Here is a 22,120-nt window from a genome sequence, read left to right as displayed (position 1 = left end):
GGAAGCCTTACCTTATTTTGCTAAGACAAGCTAATATAATTTTTCAAGTTCAACAAGGGAGTATAGTTAAGTTTATGTTAATCTGTCCTAAATGATTTCAGGGATGCAGTTGTTGGAGCGTTGATGCCTGCAAGTATGATTGCACCAGTAGAATGTCCCTCTTCATCACCAGCCCCCCCATCAGATGCTACGTCTGCGGGAAGCCCTGCAAATGGAGATGAATGCATGCTTGTAGGAGATATAGAAGAGAGGCTGAGCCCAAACCCATGGCAGGACAGGAGAGGGGAGGTAAAGTGTCAAATTATTTTTTTTCCATCAGTTTTTAACAGTAAAGCTGAAAAATATGATCTCCGTTAGTTTGATAATAGCAGAGAATGAAAAAAATCTTTCATGCTCTAATTTCAGGACTGGGTTCTCTGTGTATGTCAGATTTGGAAAAGCTAAAATAGTAGTGTGAATTCAATTTTGAACTCGCAGAAAGCATTGTGTCGCTTAAATGCAGTTATGATGATTTGTAGTAATATTTTAGAGGTATTGTGTCGAGGACCAGGAATCGAAATGGGAACGATTCCGGAAATGGAAAAATATGTACAGCGATTGAATGGACTTCACACATTGTGTGTTTCCCCCGAATTTGTATCTTCTGGGCATGTCCCGGCCTGCTCACCTCCCTGCACCTCCGTCTTCTCTGCCGACTGGCTGGAGAAGCTGCGGCAGGAGACAGCCCCCATTCGCCCTTTCCTCCCCTGGTCCCTCCTGTGCTCCCCCCCCTTTTTTGCCCACGGCTCAATCCTGGTTTGTCCCCCCATCTGTCTGTCTCCTGCTCCACCCTATGTTCTGGCCCTTTCCCTCCGGATAAAAACCCCGTGCGCACGCTGGATTAAAGATTCTACCTGCACCCCACCTTTGTGTCTGGGATCCGTGCCGTGTCGCGGCCCCATTCCCCTCCCCCGCTCGGACCGCAGCAGTATTGAATTTTTTACAGGAGTGATATTAAAAAACAAAGTCAAGAATAAGAGGATATTTGACCATTATTGAATGAAATGAAATTATAAACTTAGATCAATTAATGTAGACATGAGGCCTTAAATGAAATTCTACTCTGATTCCCAACTGCTAACAGAAACAGAAAAAAGAAAAGGCTTGCTACTGAAGAGATCTTTTGCTCTAACAAACTATGAATTTGACATGTATTATTAGGGGTCGTGTTGTAGTTTGTAGACTTTTCTGCAGGCACTGGTGTTTTATTGTATGTTTTTGTAGCAACTGGCATTGAGGGGATGTGTTGGCTGTTTTTCTGTCTTAGGAACATAAAATAGAAGCTAAAAATACAAGCAGTGAATCTGAACTTACGGCTCTTTTTAGGTTGCCGCTGTCTTTGAACACTAGCCCTTCTAATGAATAATTAAACTCTTAAAGGTTTTACAGTGTATTGTTGAAGCTTTTATTAGTTATTATTTGTTTTGGCTAGGTTGTTCCTTCAGAAGATGCTGTGACACCGTCTGCTGTAACTCCCTCAGCTGCTGCTGCCTCTTCCCGTCCTTTCATTCCAGTCACAGATGATCCTGGAGCTGCCAGTATCATTGCAGAAACCATGACAAAAACCAAAGAAGTAATGTTGTCAATACCTTCCTTAAAACTTAAGTCCTTACCATGCTTTTATCAAGCAGGGTTTTTTTGTGTGTGTGCGCTTTAAAAATTATTCTGTAAATGACTGCATATTTTTAAATCTATCTAAAGACAGAGGGATGTTTATTCTTTGTTTTGTAGGATGTAGAAAGTCAAAGTAAGGTATCTGGCCCAGAACCACAGTACTTGGATGAGTTTACGAGTCTTCTGGTTCCAGATGACACGCGAGTCATGGTTGACCTGCTAAAGCTTGCTGTGTCCAACCGAGCAGGTGAAAAGGGAAGAGATGTTCTTTCAGCTGTGCTGTCTGGCATGGGCACAGCTTACCCACAGGTCAGGCTTTGTTTCTGTTACATTTTAACTATGTCCTTTCTATTAGTAGCTTTCTAGAATATTTTATTTTATTGGAAGTACAGCTCAACACACTGAGAAACTTAATAAACATGAAAATTTGAGTTGAACTTAAGTGCATGTAAGCTTTAATAATTTTAGTGGAAATACTACATGAATATATGCGTGTGCTACCGATGTCAGTAATAGACTAATTTCTCAATTTGTCAAGCTGCAGTTAGGCATCAAAATAGAAACTTAATTAGCGTATTTATATATTGGCTGTGGTTATTGGAATGAAGTTGAATTAACCAAGCCTTATTTGCTGGATCTGTAGAATGTTACTTTAAAAACTTCAATGGTGGTTTTGCTTTGCATCTGACAATCTGAGTTTATTTCTCAGAATGATGCAGTCATTATTGCTGGCTAAAAGTTCCGTTAATAAATTTTTGAAGATTTAATAATTTTTCTTAATTGATAAGATTTACATTTGATGCACTGGACTTTCTAACTATTTACAAAGTATCCGTGGGTGTGGGGGTTTTTTTGGCATAGCTGACAAAAAGAATGTTGCAAATGATTGATAAATTATTTATAGAATCTGTGTACAGTAATGAACTGAAAGTTGTTTAATATTTCTCGTAGCTTTACCCTTCAAATAGTAGTAACAATTAATTTCTTTTAAGATTTCTAAAACTGTTACTCCCCACCCTCTTAATTTTCATTGATTAGCTAAGTATATTTATGTTGGGTTTGAGATGTAGTTTTCCCAGTCCGATTAGATACATGCTATATGTGCACTTGTACATTAGTTCCGGGGTTTTTGCTTCTAGCATTAATAGTGAGTAGCAGAACAACTCTTGTTTGTGTGGGGGTTTTGTATTTTGCAGTCAGAATTTTTATTTGAAACTGCTCTTTTAAAATTAGTACTATTGGAATTTTCTCCTTAAGCAGTGGTTTGCAGTATTACATACTGGTTAAATATTTATACCTTTCATTAATCTCTTGCTCTATGCTTTACAGCTTAGATTTAATAGTTTGCTTTTCTGTAAGGAAAAACAATTATATGTGTTGTCATTTACTTACTGCAAACTTACATAGTTTGGCTTTTAGTTCCAGGAGTTTTTCTAGCTTTACCAGAAGGAGTATTTTTGAATTAATATCGTGGTCTATGAATCAGAATTCAGAAAAAAAGTTACTTTAAATTGGAGAAGCATGGTAGTTGGCTTAGATTTCTTGGACTAATCAAACATACTGTGTGTAAAGTGTATATTTTTATTTTCTTAGGTTGCTGATATGTTGTTGGAACTCTGTGTTACTGAACTAGAAGATGTAGCAACTGATTCACAGAGCGGTCGCCTCTCTTCACAACCAGTTGTGGTAGAAAGCAGCCATCCATATACTGATGATACCTCTTCTAGTGGCACAGTTAAAATACCAGGTACAGAGTTCTTAGAGTTACATTGCTAAGATTCAGTTATTTTCAAGCTCGCATGCATTAAGTTGTTCCTTAGCTTGCAAAAATGTTTATTGAGCTTTGAAATGTTATATATCATATTGCTATAAAAAAAAGTATTTTTTGATGCACTTACATACTGCATGAACATCTTGATCAGATGAAATGTGCATTTTTGGGTTCACTGGCTGTGATTGCACTTGGATATCATTGCTGTTTTCTGTTCATTTACGGAACTGAGAAGGACTGAGTCTTTTTCAGGGTCAGTAATTGAACACTTATTTTCTAGTCTTGAGCAAAAAAAATACTTTGTTTTAACACTTCCTTCAGTAGTGCTTCCTTCAGTAAGATACCTAGTACTTATGAAGAGTTACAGACAATAAAGAACTGTTTGCCTTAACTTTAAATAGGCATTTTTTGTCTTTTGCAGCTTTAGTTTTGAATGTTCTGATATGGTCTTTTGTCTGCTAGCCCCTACTCACATGAGCTTGCTGTGATCTAAGCCTTGCAAAGAGAAGAAATTACAGACAAATAATGTCATTAAACTAAAGGAAGTTATTTTTATTAATGAGTGCTATGACTTCCAAACAACTCTGTTTCATTTCATGTGGATTTCTAAAATACTGCATTTATTTGTGGTATTGATTGCTCTGTAAAAATCTGTAAACTCTTTGTTGCTGTTTAGGTGCCGAGGGACTGAGGGTAGAATTTGATCGCCAGTGTTCTACAGAGCGGCGCCATGACCCGCTCACCATAATGGATGGTGTCAACAGAATTGTTTCCGTCCGATCAGGTTATGAGATCCAGTGCTTTTCCAAAATTTCTTGTGTGGTTTACTGTTAAATGTTGAATGAAATGTACCACTCCCTGTGACAGACTTCTTGTGAGGGATATGCAAATTCTCTTTTAAACTAAAAATGATATCCGATCTAGACACACAGAGTGATCTTGCATCTTTAATTATAGAGAATCTCTCAGAAAAGCATGTTGTGCTGTCCTCTTCTTCCTAAGAGCAGTTAAGGGGGTAAAAATCAGTGTTTAGCACCCCTGCCAACATGTGTGAATTTCTGTATAATAGTCAAATGTCCAAAATAATAGCTTGATGCTCTCTCTGTTTTCTACTCTGGCCTATATATGTGACACTACATGAATTCTTCACATCTTTAATCTTGATATCTCTGATTTAATTCTTAAGCACTATTAATTTGTAGTAGATTTTAGAAGAATATTTTTAATCTCATGAAATTTTATGTTGAACCTGCCCATACACTACATCATGTGCAAAGGTCTCAGTAGTTACTGCCTGTGCTTAATATCTCTGGGCAATCATGATGTGGGCTTTTAGTGTTGATCCATTTTTCCCCAGACTGTTTCAGATGCACGTTTCATTATTGAGATATTTCTGATTGGATTCCTGGTTGGAAGCTGTAAAGCTTAATTTAATGTATATGTTGTTATATATTTTTATAATATGAAAGATAATTAAAAATAGGACAGTGGATTTTAGTAAGCTTTTGTAATATCTCTTAAATGTACTAATAAAAGCACTGAGGCTATCTACTAGCAGCGCTAACCAAACTGTTAAAGAATTCAGTTTTGTTCGTGTAACATCTTTATAGTTACGTTTATGTGCTTTGCATAGCTTTTTTTCTTAAATGCATCTATGTAATGTTTATAATGCGTAACCATGGAGGGAAGTTGCTATGGATGAATGGCTTGCATATTGGCTCAGACAGTATAGATGAATATGTTCATATTACCTACTGTAACAGGTCGTGAGTGGTCAGATTGGTCTAGTGAATTGAGAATTCCAGGGGATGAGTTAAAGTGGAAGTTCATCAGCGACGGGTCTGTGAATGGATGGGGATGGCGATTCACTGTTTACCCAATCATGCCAGCTGCAGGTAAGGTGTCACATATGACATTTACAGACAGGTAAGAGAGTAGATTTTCTTGTCTGCTTTTTACAGTTGCATTTATTGCATGATATTTACATGCCAGAGTTCAGTAGTTCATTTACGTTTATACTAAGAAAAATATACTTTCATACTTAGGAAACATTTTGAACTAAGTCCTGAGAAGGTGCACTTGTTCATAGGGAAGAGATAAAAATATTTTGTAATCACTCTAGTTTGCCTCTTCATTGGTGAGGATACTTTTGGGGCACAATTCATCTGAAATGCCTTTATTTTTTTCAATGCATTTACTTTGAAATTTGGTGAATTAGGTAATGAAAGTGCCTCTTTCTTCAGTCCCTTCAAAGGGAGGTGGAATGGATCAACTCACATGCAGATTATTAGCACTCTACAGTGATGTATTTGTTCAGCTAAATCCTACCTGTGTTCTTATTTCAATCTGAGGACAAACTTTCCCCAACTTTTTTTTTTTTTGTTGCTTTTTGTTTCTTGCAGGCCCTAAAGACCTTCTCTCAGATCGTTGCATTCTTTCGTGTCCCTCAATGGATCTGGTTACGTGTTTGTTGGATTTTCGCTTAAATTTTGCTTCCAACAGGAGTATAGTTCCTCGCTTGGCAGCTTCTCTTGCAGCCTGTGCTCAACTGAGTGCCTTAGGTAGGTATAGTCTTAAAATTAAGTCTGTTTGTTTGAAGTTAAAATTATTGTTTTAAGTAATTACATTCTTTGTGTACTTATTTTTCTTTAGCTGCTGGCCACAGAATGTGGGCCTTGCAGAGACTACGGAAACTGCTCACAACCGAGTTTGGCCAGTCCATTAACATCAACCGGATCTTAGGGGATAACGAGGGAGAGACACGAGCTTTGGTAAGAAGGCAGTGATGCTCTCCTCTTCACAATTTTCACATTAAGATGTATGTGAAGCATTAAATGCTAGCCCTGATGTATGTTTTTGCTATCAATGGCAAAATAGGAAATAGGCAAATGAATAGTTGTCTTTCACAGGTCTGCAAGTCTGTAAAGGTACTTTATTTTAGGAAAAAAATGGCTAATTCCAAGACTGTGTAGATGTGCTTTTGGAATTGCCAGGAAGTGGTAGAAATACTTTTATGTCAAGAAGTGGATGGAAATAATACTTCACACAGCTTCTTGTAGTTTGGGACGTTATTTGTGGTTTTATTTCTAAATAATGTACTTTCTGTAATGAATACAGTAAGACTAACTCTCTGGTTCTGTGGTGTTCTAGAGTTTCACAGGGAGTGCTTTAGCCGCTTTGGTTAAAGGTCTTCCAGAAGCTTTGCAACGACAGTTTGACTATGAAGACCCCATTGTGAGAGGTGGCAAACAATTGCTCCATAGTCCTTTCTTTAAGGTAATGAAATACAATCATTAAAGAATTCGTTAGAACAGTTCTGGGATTTTTTTTATAAGACATGGTAACCACACCTAGTCCTATATCAGAAATGTTTTCTGACAAAACCAGAATACTTCTAAAAGGAGAATCAAGTATGCAAATAAAGGATAAGGAGTACCTAGCTAGGCAGAGATAGGTAGGTAGGTCAGAAAAACATCTTGGAAGTACAGTAGGCTACACTTTTCGATAAGTGATTTCTGAGTTGTCCTAATAGGAGTGTTGTATATTTCTATTTAGTTAGTTAAATACTCTGAAGGCTTTATTTACATCCAGTTGGAACAAATAAGTGTCTTAAGTGGAAGGCTATTCTGTTTTGGACCCTATCCTTCAAAATAAAAATAAACTAGTTGAGGAGTTGTAGAGAAGAGCAAGAAGAATAAAAGGCTGAAGAAGCCTCCTATGTAGTAGAAGTGAAATTAAAGATAGCTTACCTATCTTAACAAAAAGTTTATACAAGGAAGAAGTAATCCATTGTTCACAATATTCATCAGTAACATTGATTTGAAATCGAATCACATTGAAAATCAGTTGAAAATTCACTTTATTGTAGGAAGGAGACTTAGTTTAGAAATGGAAGGTAAAAAGTTCAGCACATGGTATTTGATATAAAAAAGTTAATTAATCTAGGAGTGTTTTTCCCTGGGAGGTTATGAAAACTTCTGGATTGGAAGAGGAAATTAGGTACGTGACATAGTGTGGGTACACTTGATGTTCCCCCATCAGTGAGGGTAATGAAGATGCCTCTTAGTGTCCCTTGCACTTTACATGTCTCTGAGACCATGTTCAGGCCCTACTGGTCTATACACTGTTCAAGTGTATCAAATGCATATTAATTTTTATTGCACATTTTTGATCCATCCCTAAAATGTTTTTTGATTGTCTGCAGGTGCTTGTGGCTCTGGCTTGTGATCTGGAGTTGGACACACTCCCTTGCTGTGCAGAGACACACAAATGGGCCTGGTTCAGGAGATATTGTATGGCATCCAGGGTTGCTGTGGCTCTTGATAAAAGGACACCATTACCTCGCCTTTTCCTTGATGAGGTACTGTGGGAATACTTTAAATGGTTAATGGAACGTGTGAAAGTGTTTCATGTAAAAAGATACACTGAGATTGAAGTATTTTATGCCAACTGTGATAGGAGTAACTGATAATTTGAATAAAGTTGTTTAATGCAAAATATTTTACAGGTGGCAAAGAAAATCCGAGAATTAATGGCAGATAATGAAAATATGGATGTTCTTCATGAGTGCCATGATGTCTTCAAGAGAGAACAGGATGAGCAGCTTGTCCAGTGGATGAACAGGTTATTTCTTTTAGCTGTCACTGGTTTGGTCTTGTGATGCATTTTTATTGTACAATGATAAACTGCATTTTCTGTGACTTTTTAAAAGCTCTTTTAAGATTTTGTTTGTTTTGCATTTTCTGCAGGCGTCCTGATGATTGGACACTTTCAGCTGGAGGCAGTGGAACGATTTATGGTTGGGGTCATAATCACAGAGGACAACTTGGTGGAATTGAAGGGGCAAAAGTCAAAGTCCCAACTCCATGTGAAGCTCTTGCTACCCTTAGACCAGTGCAGTTAATTGGTGGTGAACAGACTCTGTTTGCAGTGACCGCTGATGGGAAAGTAAGGATGCAACAAATGGTTCTTTGTTTGATTCCCTTGAAATATTTCATTATCAGTCAGAATAGGTTTGACTAAATGAAAAATAATGTGCATAGCACAGGTTTATTATTATTATTGGTAGTAGTAGTTTTGTTTTATTATTTTAAAGAATCTGAACTGTACCAACTCCACCTGTGCATTCCAAGAATGCAGTGTACTGTGGCATTAAATGCGTAAAAAAGATGCATATTTTAGTTCTTGGTTCAAAAATGTGATCAGATTTTGGAAAACAAAGCTGGGCACAAGCAATGTGCTCACAGAGTTCTGTGAAACAGGACAGGCAGTAAAATGTAATGATGATTATCTCTCTAACAGGGGAGAGGTATAATTGCAGATTATTCACATTTGGCTAAATGTAAATTAGATATTGCAGGATCCAGTTTGCAGATGCTTAAATCCTGAGCAAAAAGGAATCACAGTGAAGAAGTTTAGTGTAAGGTATAGGAGAAAAAAATAAGTTAATGAATTCGGAAAGTCTTTATTTTTATACAGATGGCAGCTCTCTGTTTAGGACATGATGGAGAATTTTAACTGGAGCTTTGCGTAAGAGTTACATTCATCTAGTGAGGTACTATAATGATTCCTTGGGGTTAGTATTGTCCTTGTTAATTATTCAGAGAAGGGTAAAGGGCAGATTAAATATATTTCTTGACATTCTGTTGAAAGAAATTATTTTCAGAGAGACAAAAAGAGTGAAAAGCACTACTTAGAACAGTATTTACAGGATGGAAAGGGAAAGTAGCAATTGTGTTTAGGTGTGCGTATTCTGCCGAAGAAAGAACATTAGAATAGTACTGTTGGAAAGAGAGCTACAGGTGATAGTGATAGGTGATTTTGTGATGTTATATTGCAAAGCTATGGTTTCTTGATAGTTTTACAAAACAAGCTTTAGGATTTCAAATGAAATCTGTTAAGTCAGTGAGACTTCTTTTTGGCTTGAATGTAACCATATTTTCTGTAAGCTTTTGTGAAATATTTCAAAATATTTCTTATATTCCAAAAGATAGAAAATAAAAGTCCTGTAAGAAACTGTTTTTTCCAGACTTTCTTTTAACTGTATTCTGGCATACATACTTAAAGAATTCTTCTCTACATCTCCAGTCAATGTTCTGCATGAGGCAAACAAAATTAAATTTTATTTTTTACTCTAAAGCTGTATGCCACTGGATACGGAGCAGGTGGTAGGCTTGGAATTGGAGGAACAGAGTCAGTTTCTACTCCAACTTTACTGGAATCCATTCAACATGTGTTCATAAAGAAAGTTGCAGTGAACTCAGGAGGAAAGCATTGTCTGGCATTGTCTTTTGAGGGAGAAGTTTATTCTTGGGGTGAAGCAGAAGATGGTAAACTGGGTCATGGAAACCGAAGGTAAGTAACACTCCGATATGTTATTTTAAAAGAAACTATTAATGGATACTTATTATAGTTAACTATGTATTAAAAGTGCTGTGTGAGTACTGCCTACGTGCAGAATTCAGCATTAAGTAGTGATGTGGAAACATATATTTTAAAATTGGAGAACCACAAATTTTTTTTCAGATAAGCAGTTACTCTGATTTCTGTATTTAGATACAATCTTCTAACAAACATATCTGTGGATGCTAAAGTTCAGTGGCTTTCCTTTGAAATCTGTCTTGTAGGTAGGTATGTGGAACCTTTTGGGAGCAAAACTGCCATTGTCCTGTTTTCCACATGCACTGTTGCCTACATTAAGTGAGAAGTTTTGTTGTGTTAGAGATAAGTGTTCTGATTCAAAAAGTAAAAGGAATGCTTAAGTCCATGGGGGCAACATTATGTGTTTTATACTAGTATGTTTTATAGTAGAAATGGTCTGTTCTGAAAGTTTTGTCCAGACAAATGTTATCATTTCAGCCCTTGTGATCGTCCTCGTGTAATTGAGTCTCTGAGAGGTATAGAAGTGGTTGATATTGCTGCTGGGGGAGCACACAGCGCTTGTATTACAGCTGCAGGAGACCTTTTTACATGGGGAAAGGGAAGATATGGACGCCTTGGGCATGGAGATAGTGAGGACCAACTAAAACCTAAACTGGTAAGAAACCTTTGAAGTATTAGAGTCTTAGTCCAGTTCATACCTTCTGATTCGTAACTTTTTGCATTTCTGCATATAGAGAATGAAAAGGCAAAACAGTGACATGTATTTATAAGAAATTAACAAATTACCACACCTGGAAGCATAAAATGAAAGAGGAACTCCAAACTTTGTGGCTTTTAGTGTTCACTAAACAGCTTACAGGGAATTTCTTTTAGAGAGGTTAAAAGAAAACCCCAAATCAAACACCCCACCTCTCAGTAAGTAAATGTCACCCTTTCCCAGATGTAGTTTGCACTGAAAGTGAGTTCCTTGTCTTCTGGGTCGTCTCATTTTTTACTTCCTGGAAAATACAACACTGTTTACAGTGATAACCACTTAGTCACTTACAGACTACTTTTTTCTCCTGACATAATACTGATACTCTTGATTCTCATGATTGAATACTGACATGTTACAGAAGTATACACTAAGTTAATAAGTATTTAATTGCTATTTGCTAAAGTAAGTTGAGTTAAGCAGTTTTTGATGAAGAAGATTAAGTAGTAAATCTAAGAACTTGGACACTATGGAATGTAAGAAGAATGAGTATTCTGATAAATTCAGACTTGTACTCGTGAACTAGGAGCTTTTAACCAGAAATAGTGGTATTAAGAAAATTTCCCTGCCTTTGAAATGAGAGTTCATTTTGCTCCCTGCATTCTCTTGCTGAAAATACAGCAAAGGCTAAGATTGTGTTTTTTGACTCAAACTGAATGTTAGTTTGTTATTTTTATTCATAGCTCTGTGTATATATTTCTATTCAACGAACATTAACTTTTTCCAGTGTTTTAATCTGTGAGATGAGGTATCATACATTCTTAGACCTCTTTGGGACCTTACCACCTGTATTCAGATGTTCTTGTTCCCCTGGCCCCAAAAAAGCAAGATTTGCCCACCTTTCCTTTCCCCCCCTCCATGTTCTTTGGTAGTACAAAAAATAGATAACCTGTAGATGAGTTGAAGTATGTGAAGTTCCATGCTGCTTTGGGTAGTGCCACCTATAATCTATTTCAAGTAGTTGTGAGGATGGGAAGGATGTGATGTGTATGTGGGTCACTAAGCTTTTACTTTGTGATTCCAAATCCCATACTTCGTCACCAGATGGCACCATTTCAAAAGATGTTGATTACATTCAGGTTATGATGCAAGTGCTCAAAAACTGAAAACTAGTAAAAGACTATTTGAAAATAAGGCTTTTTCTTTTTCCTCTTACTGTATTTGCCCAGAGAACCTGAAATTATTTGAAGAGAATATAGTCTTTGATAACCTTAGGCATTTTTGGTCAAAAAATTTAACTAGTTCACCAGTTAAAATAAATAAATCCTGTATTTAAAATGCATAGTTAGTTTTCATTTTGCTGTTTTGAAAAGAGCAAAGCTCTTTGAGTTGCCTTTATTTGCTTATGCCTGTGCTTGTAGTTCCACTGAACCACTTCTGCAAGTTGGGTTTGTCATCTTTTCTGAAACTAAATGAGTGAGTCTTTTATTGTGAACAAAAATGGGTGATTTTGTTACAGGTGGAAGCTCTCCAGGGTTACCGTGTGATTGATATAGCCTGTGGCAGTGGAGATGCACAGACGTTGTGCCTGACTGATGATGATACAGTCTGGTCCTGGGGTGATGGAGACTATGGAAAACTTGGGAGAGGAGGCAGTGATGGCTGTAAAGTACCAATGAAGGTATTTCAGTGTAATTTTTTTCGTGGCTTTAGAAACCAGGATGCTGGTGGAGAACATTGAAGACAGATTTGCCAATATGTGCAAACTTTGACCCGTCCTGGGACATCAGGATTCTGCTGCCTGTCATTAAGATGAACTTTATAGGCTACAATAACAAGTCTTCGAGTTTTGTGCTGACTGATGAAGTTGCACTTGAAGGTTTTTCTTTGGAGGGCATTGCTGGTTTGAGCAGTATTTATCATTTTAATTTTGGTTCCTGTCAAAACATTACATTTTGCCAAAAAATCTTCATGTTTGTTTGTGTTAATAAATTTCCATAATACTCCTGAAATCATAAGTTCATTCCGGAAAGGGGTATCAAGTAGTTGAAAAATAATCTTACTTATATTAAACTTACATTAAACTTTATATTAAACCCTTCCTGTGAATGGATGGCTGACTTGGAATTTCTTCATGTCACAAATGAAATCAGTGTAGCAATCAAATTTGAATTCCAGTACTTACTATGAAGACAAATGTTGCTTGTGTGTGAGAAATGTGTGTTTCATTGTGTATGCTTATGCACAATGGATTTTAGATTCTAAATCCAGAATCACACTTTATTACTTGGATAGAGGTATCCCCATTCAGTCTCCAGATATTTCCAGCATGATGTAACATGATGTGAAAATAGTTTGTTTATCTTTTGTCAGTCATCAGTCCCATAGGATTGATGGTAAAGCAGCATAAGGATAATAATAAATAGGAAGAGTCTACTAGAGGTATAAATATTTTTATTATGTCAGCAGAATCACATCCTTGTCATACCAACTGGGGATGATTAATGTTGAGTGTTTGCAGACAAAGCCTTATCATTGCTACTTGGGGCAATTGCCAAGTAACTATTGGAAAAACATACCAGAGATGGATCTTCAACAGTTTGTGAAATTTGAACTTCTTTTTGTTGTTTAAGTGGTAAACAGTAGAAACATGAAGGGAGTAGAATTCTTCTATATTATCTACATAAACATTTTGATTTGTAAATATACATATAGTTATATATTTGGACATTATATTTTACTTAAGACTGTGCAGTCTGTGGATTTATAGCCTCCTTAATTAACTCTGATTTGATTTGGTATTATTTTTTTAGATTGATTCCCTCACAGGCCTTGGAGTGGTTAAAGTAGAATGTGGATCACAATTTTCTGTGGCCCTTACCAAATCTGGAGCAGTATATACATGGTAAGTATTCTGTATTAGTTATTTTGACAGTATTAGATGTAACCTTGTCTGTAACAGATATTAGTAATACACTGCCTTCACTGTTTTGATCTACCCCATCAAAAATTTTCTGAGTTCCTCTATCTTGATTAGTAATCCACTAATGTTCTTTGGGGAACATTTTGTAGTGCTGTGAATGAAAAATCCAAGTATTTTGTTTTGGAGACAGTAGAATTATAAGCATGAAGTGTCATGCAGGGTGGAAGATGATAGCATAAATAACATTCTCATGTATTATCAAAATTGTGTCTAGCTTGTGGTGGCTGCAATGTGAGAATTTAATTTTAGAGTTCATTGTTTTAATCTTCCTACACCACTCTGAATTTTGTCATTTCAAGTACTAGACTAAAATGTTTAAAAAGACTAAGCAAAATACCTTCCCAACTTGCCTCTGCCACCTTGTTTGCGTGACATTAGATATTCTTAAACTGTACGAAGTTCGAGTCTTTGAGATCGGTAAACGTACTGTTTTTGCAGATAAATGGTTCTAATACTTGACTCTTTAAGAAGAAAAAAATAAACCACCCCCTGCAAAAGTGTTAAAAGGACCTACGCAGAATAAGTAGGAACAGCACAAGAATTTGTACTGTGTCAGCAGAATCACATCGATACGAAATAGGGATGATTAAGTTGAATATTTGGAGAATATTTTGATATTGGACTTTATAAGTACATCTGCAGAGCAAATATCAGACATGGTCTGTCATTACATTTTTTCCACAATTAAAACACAATTTTGAACTTTTTTACTCTTCTCTGTGCAGGGGCAAAGGAGATTATCATCGCTTAGGCCATGGATCTGATGACCATGTTAGAAGACCACGACAAGTGCAGGGACTGCAAGGAAAGAAAGTCATTGCAATTGCAACAGGGTCTTTGCACTGTGTTTGCTGCACTGAAGATGGTATAATAATCAAATAATTTATTTAGTTCTTAGCACTGAATTTGAATAAAATGAAACTTTATCTTTTAGTCAGGTGTTGGTACGTTGTCCTTGCAAAAAACACTGGTTCTCAGTGTGCATGGATACATTTTACGTTTGCAGATGTTGCATGTTTCTTAAGCAGCAAGCATGATGTTGATTTAAAGTGATCACATAGAACTAAATTGATGAAAATTAAAGAATTCAAGTTGCATAAACATTGATGGTCAAGGAAAAATATAGAACTCTAAAAGTAATTACAGAATGATCAAGCAGTAGCATTGAATGCATTTGGCTTTTTTTATTTTTTGCAGAGTCTTGTGGACCTGCTGAAGTGTTTTACTTGCTAAATGAAGCATTTCACAAACAATATTGCTTCTTACAGAGCAGGCTGAGATACTGAATATCCTTTGTAGCAGACTCACTCCCCCATTTAATTAACAAATCTGCACAATAGCTGAGTGTTTTATGGGTTTTAGTGAAATATAACTGCAGAAAATGAATGTGAATAGTGAATGTAGCAGCAGAAAATGAATGCTCAGGATCAAGGTTGTTACTTTAAAAGTATTTTCCAATTATCTTGCAACTGTGAGCACCTATTTTAATGTCTTTTCTAGTAATATAACTTATAGGATCTTTTGTCTCATATAAAATGTTAAGCCTTTTTAAATTCTTTTTTTTAAAATTGGCTTTGTTTTTTTCTGTGAAATTATATTTCTGGTGTTCTGTTGTTCTTCTGCTTCACCTTTTTCTTCTATTCTGAACAGAACTCTTTAATTATACAAACTACTAGGAAAGAAATGCATCTTATGCTAACTGCTCTACATAGACTGTGGACCTAGATATCTCACTGAAGATTTATCTGTACTAGATAGTGGATTTCAGGATGGCCATCAGTCCTAGAAGTCTTGATTACACCCTCATTCAGTTAAATGGTTTATAAATACTAATTTAAAAAAAAGAGCAAAAATCTTGTATATCAGCTTCAGAATGATCAGTTATTTTTATTGATTTAGGGGAAGTGTATACATGGGGAGATAATGATGAAGGGCAGCTTGGAGATGGAACAACTAATGCCATCCAAAGACCGCGCTTGGTTGCAGCACTTCAGGGTAAAAAGATCAACAGGGTAGCCTGTGGCTCAGCACATACTTTAGCTTGGTCAACCAGTAAACCTGCTAATGCTGGCAAACTCCCTACACAGGTAATATATTTGGCTTATTGAATTCAGATTTAAATGTACTTCATATGCTTCTATGCTCTTTTGGTTGATGTATTTCCTTTTAAATCCCTGCATAAGCTTAGTGTGCTTTGATTTGGCTTCATGTTTGAGCCAGTTACTTTGTTTTACTTTTGTATTTTCAAAGGATTCTGCTTTTCTTAGCTGTAAAAGCATCTTCATTCAGGTTTTAATCCAAATGCAGAACAGTAACTGAGTTTGTACATTGGCAGGAATTTCATTCTGTATCGCAGCTATGAAAATGTTATACCTTTCAGTGGAGTTCTTTGTTGCTTGCTTTATGTTGAGAAGATTGTTTTTTGAATATTTTGTATTTCAGCTATAAGGCCTGGATGTAATGATGACAGGATGTAAAATGTGTTTGTTCTTGGATAAATTGTAAAATATAGAATAGCACTTATATTCTAGCTGTCGTATTTTTAATACTTGTTTCAGTTTAGATGGATATTACTGGTATCTTTTAGAAACAACTGAACTCCATGTATTAAATTTTGACAGTATGAATAAGCAAATATCTGAATTTCTATTACAAATTTATCTACAAATGTAAAGGTTGTTGTTACATTTAATAAAATAAATTATATAATAATTCTAAATTACATTTAGATATCATTACTTTATCATAGGTTCCTATGGAGTACAATCATCTGCAGGAAATTCCCATCATTTCATTAAGAAACAGGCTTCTGCTCTTGCACCACATTTCAGAACTCTTCTGTCCTTGCATTCCAATGTTTGATCTTGAAGGAAGACTTGATGAAACTGGCCAAGGACCCTCGGTTGGGTTTGACACATTACGAGGAATACTGATATCACAGGGAAAGGTATTTTATCAGAGTGTTTTTTAGGGAGAGATTCGTAACTGTAAGTGTAATGTACTGTTTGAACTCTTTCTGAAGAAAGAAGATATATCTCAATTTGTTCTGTAAGTTGTATCTCAGATATTTGCATTCTGATGATGCAAACTTCTTTGTGTTCTTTCTATTGTGTTTTTCACAGTTCAGCATAGTGCTTTTGTGCGTTGATCTTGACAATAACTTTACACTGTAAATCTTTAGTTTGTAGTATAGTTGAATTCTTCTAGAAAATTCAGTAGATGGTTTCCTGGAAAAAATGTGAGATAGTAGACAACTACCATTTCATACCTATTTGCATTCCTCTGTCAGGATCAGGTGATATACTAGATGATCCTGTACTCTGTGCAGGTACAAACTTGGTTTATTAGACTGAGCTAAAAATGAGAATAGAATACCTAAGAGTTCAATCCCAAATCTGTAATGAAAGTGGATTTTTATAGTTGTAAGTAAAGTCAGTCATGAGAAAATGTAGATAAGTATAATGCTTTGAAGCTGCAAGACTTACTCAAAACTTTAGATATGGTAAACCTGTGAAAACATGACTTGCCTTCAGTATAATCATTAGTTTTGTATCTGAATTTTCTCACTTCATAGTAATTTGTCTAACTGAAAAAGAAAACATTATATAAAAAGAAAAAACCTGCTGGGAGATATCTTTGAAAAGAGAAGCCGTTAAGTTTCCCCCTGCAGTGCTGTTCTATGTCCTTAAACAAGACACATGGCCTGTAACTAGACTCCTTAGCGCATGTATTGTCTCAAGGTCTCTTTTTCTAGACTCCAGTAAAATTTTGTAATGGAACAATCAAGCTGTATACATACTTCACAGATCAAGGGAAGGCAACACATTTTTCATCAAAACCTCCACTAGAGAAAAAGGAAACAGAAATCCTAGCTGTTCTGTTCATGACATGTTAGTGCTATTAATTTGCAGTCCTTACGTATATGATGTTACGTATAAGAATGGATGTGCAGGAGGTGCATTCAACCTCATTTACTTTCAGTCTGCAGAATAGTTACAGAAAGGTTCCACATATAAGATAAAATGTGATGTCAGGTATATTTTTTGTCAGAAACATTCAACAGAGGCAGCAGCAGTTGCAATGCCATATTCATATCTAGACATCTAAGTCAGGCTTACTGTCATAGATTCTAAAGACTTAAAAATCTTCTTAATCTTACTTGAAACTGACTGTAAAATCAGATCCAAATATTTAGTGAAAGAACCTAAGATATTTGAATTTGCATAAAAAACTTTTTTTTTGCTTTTGTGGTTGTTGTTCTGTGACATTAATTATTCTCCATATACATGTATAATTCTGGTATAAACTAATTTATACCTGTACTCATCAGTATACTGGTTGCTTAATAATAAGTGAATCTGGGGGCAGGGCAACCTTTCAAGCCATGGTTTTGAGTTATACAGGAGGGACTTCTTTACTTTTTTAGTATCCCCACTGTTCCAGACGTGAATCGTATTAGTGCAAATAACATGATCCTTGACTAACATCTCACAGCTTTATCTTCTGTTGATTTTGTTTGTTTTTAATATGTCAAAACTATTTGATACTTGTTTTATTTCTTCTAAAGAAGACTCAGATGTGTTATGCCTTTTCTAGTATTTTGTTGTGTACTCAGAAAGAAATTGCTGAAGGATAGCATTGCAGGATCAGTTTCTCTATTCTATTGAGTCTTTTTTTCTTCTGAGTTGAGCTAAGTATGTGTTTATCTGTGAAATATCTTCAGCATTCTTATTTGATTGCAGTTTTGCCACTATCTTAACTTTTTGTACTTTCCTTTTTTTAGGAAGCAGCTTTCAGAAAAGTTGTGCAAGCAACTATGGTGAGAGATCGTCAGCATGGGCCAGTTGTAGAGCTCAACAGGATACAGGTATCTGATGCTGAAGTTTCCATGTACTATCTATATGTTTAGCCTGCAGTGCTGTGTTGATCAAACCCCTTTTTTCAGCTGTTTGGTATCTGAGTACTGAAGAGTTTAATTTTTATCAGTGAATCAAACAATAAATAATTGAATGTAAGACCTACTTATTTTTAGTATCTTTTCATCCACACTGTAGTTGTTCAGAGAGAGGGGGGCACTTTGTGAAATGTTAAGTGAATGGTTTAGACTCTAATTAGCAAAGTATGTCCTGCTTGACAAAGGACTGCTTTTTCAAAACTCACTATATTAGATAATTTAAGAGAACAGAGATTCTGATGCTTTTCTTACCTTTCCAGATAATCAGCTGAATTACTCAGCTGTTGCTTTCATAACAGGGAACAGGAAGGGCAAAAAAAAAAGCAAAGGAAAAAAAGCCTTTTAATATAATTAAATATCAGGCTGATAAACTCTTGTCTGTTGCTGGTCATCACATGTAGTCATATTGATTGCAGAACTCTTTGATACAAAAGTGCTTTTTTCCTTATCATTGACGTTAGAAAATGTAATGTTGTGCCTTAGGCCAGATGTGTCTTTTTTCCATAGATATTTCTGTAACATAGAATAGTAAACCATTGTTTTCATTGAAATGGACTGAAGCGTGATCTTACAGAGTCCTCATGCATTTCTTTTCTTTAGAGCTGCTTTCTTTTTTCTTTCTTTTTTTCCTGGTGTACTGGAAAAAGTAAGAACATCTATTTGTAAGGTTAGAGTGGAGAGATTGTGAAAATTTTGACTGATTAGTTTTCTTTTAGTGAACAGAAATACACCCTGTTGTGACTGTTTCTGCTTCTTTACCATTTTCTATGTGCACTTAAAATTTTTTTGTAGTAATGTTCTGTGATAAAAATGGGGTATTTTAGTTTATAGTGCCAGAGATTTTCTGATTACTTTTTGTGTTTGTATTCAGAAAGTTCAATAAATTAGTGAGTGCAACCATTTTAGGCAGGAAACTAGTGAGTAGGTTTTGGGCTCGTTTGCTATTGTCCTCCTTAATGAACTGTTGAGTTCATTAATTGAGATAGGCTTTCTCATGTATTATTGCATGTTTGTTACTTAAATCTGTCTTGAACTCTAGAAATGAATTGGTAGCTTCCCTTCTTCTGTGGGAAATGAAATACTGCTTTAACACAAGTCTTTCCTAGATTTAACCAAGTGAAGGCTAAAAAGGGCCTAATTACATATCTGACCTGATTACAGTGTACGAAGGATGGCTCACAATTTCTTGAGTTATCTTTTGCTGAGAATGAGAATGTGGATTCTTATTTGATCCTTTATAATATTTAATTGAAGATTCAAAGCTGCTTTACATAGTCGCAAAAAGACTAAGTGTCAGTTTAAAAATGTTCATCTTATTTGCAGTTGTAAGTTAAAAGTGCAACTAGGCCTTAAAATGCCTTTGCTTTCAGGAAACTGTTCTTGCAGTTTATAGATATATGGTGCAGTCAATTCACTTCATCTTCAATTGTATAAAATAAACAGATGAGTTTTTAATTTAAAGTTGCTTTCCAGATATTAACTTGTTTTTTAAAATACTTCCTTAGCATCCCTTGCTGTTCAGTGGTTTCTTTGGAAGTACCAGAACTGGACGTAACAGCTGTCTAACTTGCAGTGTAAAACCAAGGAAAACACCACTCCCTTATCCTGAGATCGAGGGTTACATGGACCAGATTCCTTTAGAGTAGATCACATTCACCTTACATACAGCTTGTTTTTTTTCTGTTGGGAGTCTCGTAAAGGTGGGACATCATAGTTTTATGTAGTTTTCCTGCTCAGAGTGTATGAAATACAATGTGATGGCCGTACTGTAACTCAGCCAAGTGCCAGCCTGGTGTTTCTGTAGCATAAAATTGAGTGTCGATATTTTATGCTTTGAGGTGTAGCATAAAGGAGTGTAGCTTGAATGCACAGAGACAGTTTGGGATGCTGTTGGAGGACTGCATAGGGCATAAAAACCAAATTTGATGCAATTTTATCCATAGTAATTTCTGGGAATAGTCATTAAATGAAATGTTCCAAAACAGCATCTGAGCCTTGTTCTGGAAAGGTGTAATAGAAGTAGTCCAGAAAGTGAACTAACAGTTATATGTCTAGACAGGGTTCCAGTGCTCAGGTTTGCTTACTGACCCTCTTACTAGCAGATCAGATTTACCCAGTGTTAAAGTACGGGTGTAGCTTGTAGCTGGTGTGGTGTTGAATGGACATTGTGTTATAGGCAGACACTTTCAGAATGCTGTTAAAACGTACCTTTCCACCGCAGTTGAAAGGAATTCCTTCCTTTTCAAAAGGAAAAAGAATTTCAGTTATGAAGGAGATTGTCTGCTTTCATTAATGTAATACTGCAAGGAATCCCCTGGTTTAATGTTCTCTACTGTCTCTCCTTATTAAACGTGGGTTATAGAAATCTCAGTAACGTGATGAGTAAAAGTGATCTGATCTTAAAGTAGGCACAGCATATGAATGAATGATTTGTTCTTTTTTGAGGGTTATATTTCAGTTTAAATATCATTCTTCCGTCTTGGTTTCGTCTTCTGCCTTATAAAATGTACTTTTAAAGAACTCTTACTTCATGACAGCCTTCATTTTACTACAGTGATCAAGCTAAGATTTTTCGTTTGCTTGTGTAGAGTAGTCTTTTCTGTACTCCTTGCCTTTTTATACTCTTATTTTTTCTGTAGCATTTCATTCTGAACATAGGTACTGAAACTCAATGTGCGGGTGAGACTATGTCTGTGCTTTTATAATTATTACACTGATACTTCACTGGCTCTTCTGGAGATTGATTTCGTGACATATCCTTGAATTGTGTTCGTTTTCTTCATAGATCTGTCTTGTCCGTGAACTGTATATATTTCTCTTTCTTGGCTGACTCCTACTGAGAAGCCATCATCTTTTTGTAAACTTTTTTTATTAGTGTACAGTTGCATGGCTTTGTGTACTACATTTCTCCCAGCTTCTGTGGGTTGAAGAGAGTCTCATAGAATGGCCAGTATCTTGATGGGTAATTTCAAGCTGCTTTAGACAAAGTTTTGTGATTCAGAAAAAGAACTTAAATTTTGTTCTTCATCACTTGAAAACACTTTAACCATCTTACAGATTGACTTGAGTGACTCTCCCCCTTTGTTGCAATAGTGCTGCTCAGAATAAGTGATTATTCATTAGGGCAAGTTCTTGAATTTGGTTCTTCCACACTTCACTGAATGCTGCTTCTGAGCTACCTTGTTTCCTCTGTTGCAAGAATGGACAGTTTTCCATAGGTTGGTATCTTCTGATGGAAGACTGTCTTATGAAAATCCTTCTTGGGTTCTAATTAACTTATTAACTTGTTTTATGCTAAAAATTATCTGATCTACAAGAAGGCTGGAACTGTGTTTTAAAAAATTGAGATGCTGTACAATCTGTGTTTAATAAGGGATGATTTTGAAACCTGAGCAAGATACTGTGCTCTAGACGTCTACAATAAAAAGCAAAAATACCTGTGGTGGATTGTGACCTAAATGTATTTGTATGAAGTTTTGCCATTTTTCAGTGAAGTGTTTTACTCTTTGCTAGTAACCTAAAATAACTTATTATGGGCATCTGTCAACAAGGAATGTAGTAAGATGCTGGCAGAAATGCCAGTAATCCTTCATGGCATTCTTAAATTGCTTTGTTAAAAGTCAAATTTTAATCATTCCTGCATCTAAATTATCAATCAAAAGAAATTTAAGTGTTAGGAAATAA

At 35.8% G+C, this 22,120-nt stretch overlaps 1 protein-coding gene across 4 annotated transcripts in view; it reads left to right on the top strand.

Moving 5' to 3' along the window:
• The window catches only part of HERC2 (HECT and RLD domain containing E3 ubiquitin protein ligase 2), a 104,946-nt gene that overhangs the window by 73,832 nt on the left and 8,994 nt on the right, over nucleotides 1–22,120 (top strand). For all 4 annotated transcript variants that reach the window (XM_027642648.1, XM_027642665.1, XM_027642656.1 and 1 more), the window contains 20 exons: nucleotides 102–288; nucleotides 1,472–1,612; nucleotides 1,771–1,962; nucleotides 3,247–3,400; nucleotides 4,101–4,208; nucleotides 5,188–5,319; nucleotides 5,827–5,985; nucleotides 6,077–6,195; nucleotides 6,575–6,700; nucleotides 7,629–7,784; nucleotides 7,932–8,047; nucleotides 8,173–8,371; nucleotides 9,564–9,778; nucleotides 10,283–10,460; nucleotides 12,019–12,180; nucleotides 13,313–13,404; nucleotides 14,208–14,347; nucleotides 15,382–15,569; nucleotides 16,232–16,429; nucleotides 18,266–18,349. In XM_027642648.1, the coding sequence (XP_027498449.1) occupies nucleotides 102–288; nucleotides 1,472–1,612; nucleotides 1,771–1,962; nucleotides 3,247–3,400; nucleotides 4,101–4,208; nucleotides 5,188–5,319; nucleotides 5,827–5,985; nucleotides 6,077–6,195; nucleotides 6,575–6,700; nucleotides 7,629–7,784; nucleotides 7,932–8,047; nucleotides 8,173–8,371; nucleotides 9,564–9,778; nucleotides 10,283–10,460; nucleotides 12,019–12,180; nucleotides 13,313–13,404; nucleotides 14,208–14,347; nucleotides 15,382–15,569; nucleotides 16,232–16,429; nucleotides 18,266–18,349 (3,046 nt within the window). The remainder of the gene's footprint in view (nucleotides 1–101; nucleotides 289–1,471; nucleotides 1,613–1,770; nucleotides 1,963–3,246; nucleotides 3,401–4,100; nucleotides 4,209–5,187; nucleotides 5,320–5,826; nucleotides 5,986–6,076; nucleotides 6,196–6,574; nucleotides 6,701–7,628; nucleotides 7,785–7,931; nucleotides 8,048–8,172; nucleotides 8,372–9,563; nucleotides 9,779–10,282; nucleotides 10,461–12,018; nucleotides 12,181–13,312; nucleotides 13,405–14,207; nucleotides 14,348–15,381; nucleotides 15,570–16,231; nucleotides 16,430–18,265; nucleotides 18,350–22,120) is intronic.

This window comes from Corapipo altera, unplaced genomic scaffold, assembly GCF_003945725.1.
Source record: "Corapipo altera isolate COAL_440 unplaced genomic scaffold, ASM394572v1 0, whole genome shotgun sequence".
In the NCBI taxonomy this organism is placed as follows: domain Eukaryota; kingdom Metazoa; phylum Chordata; class Aves; order Passeriformes; family Pipridae; genus Corapipo; species Corapipo altera.
Note: the sequence above shows the minus strand (reverse complement) of the source record. Positions and strands in the feature narration are given on the sequence as shown.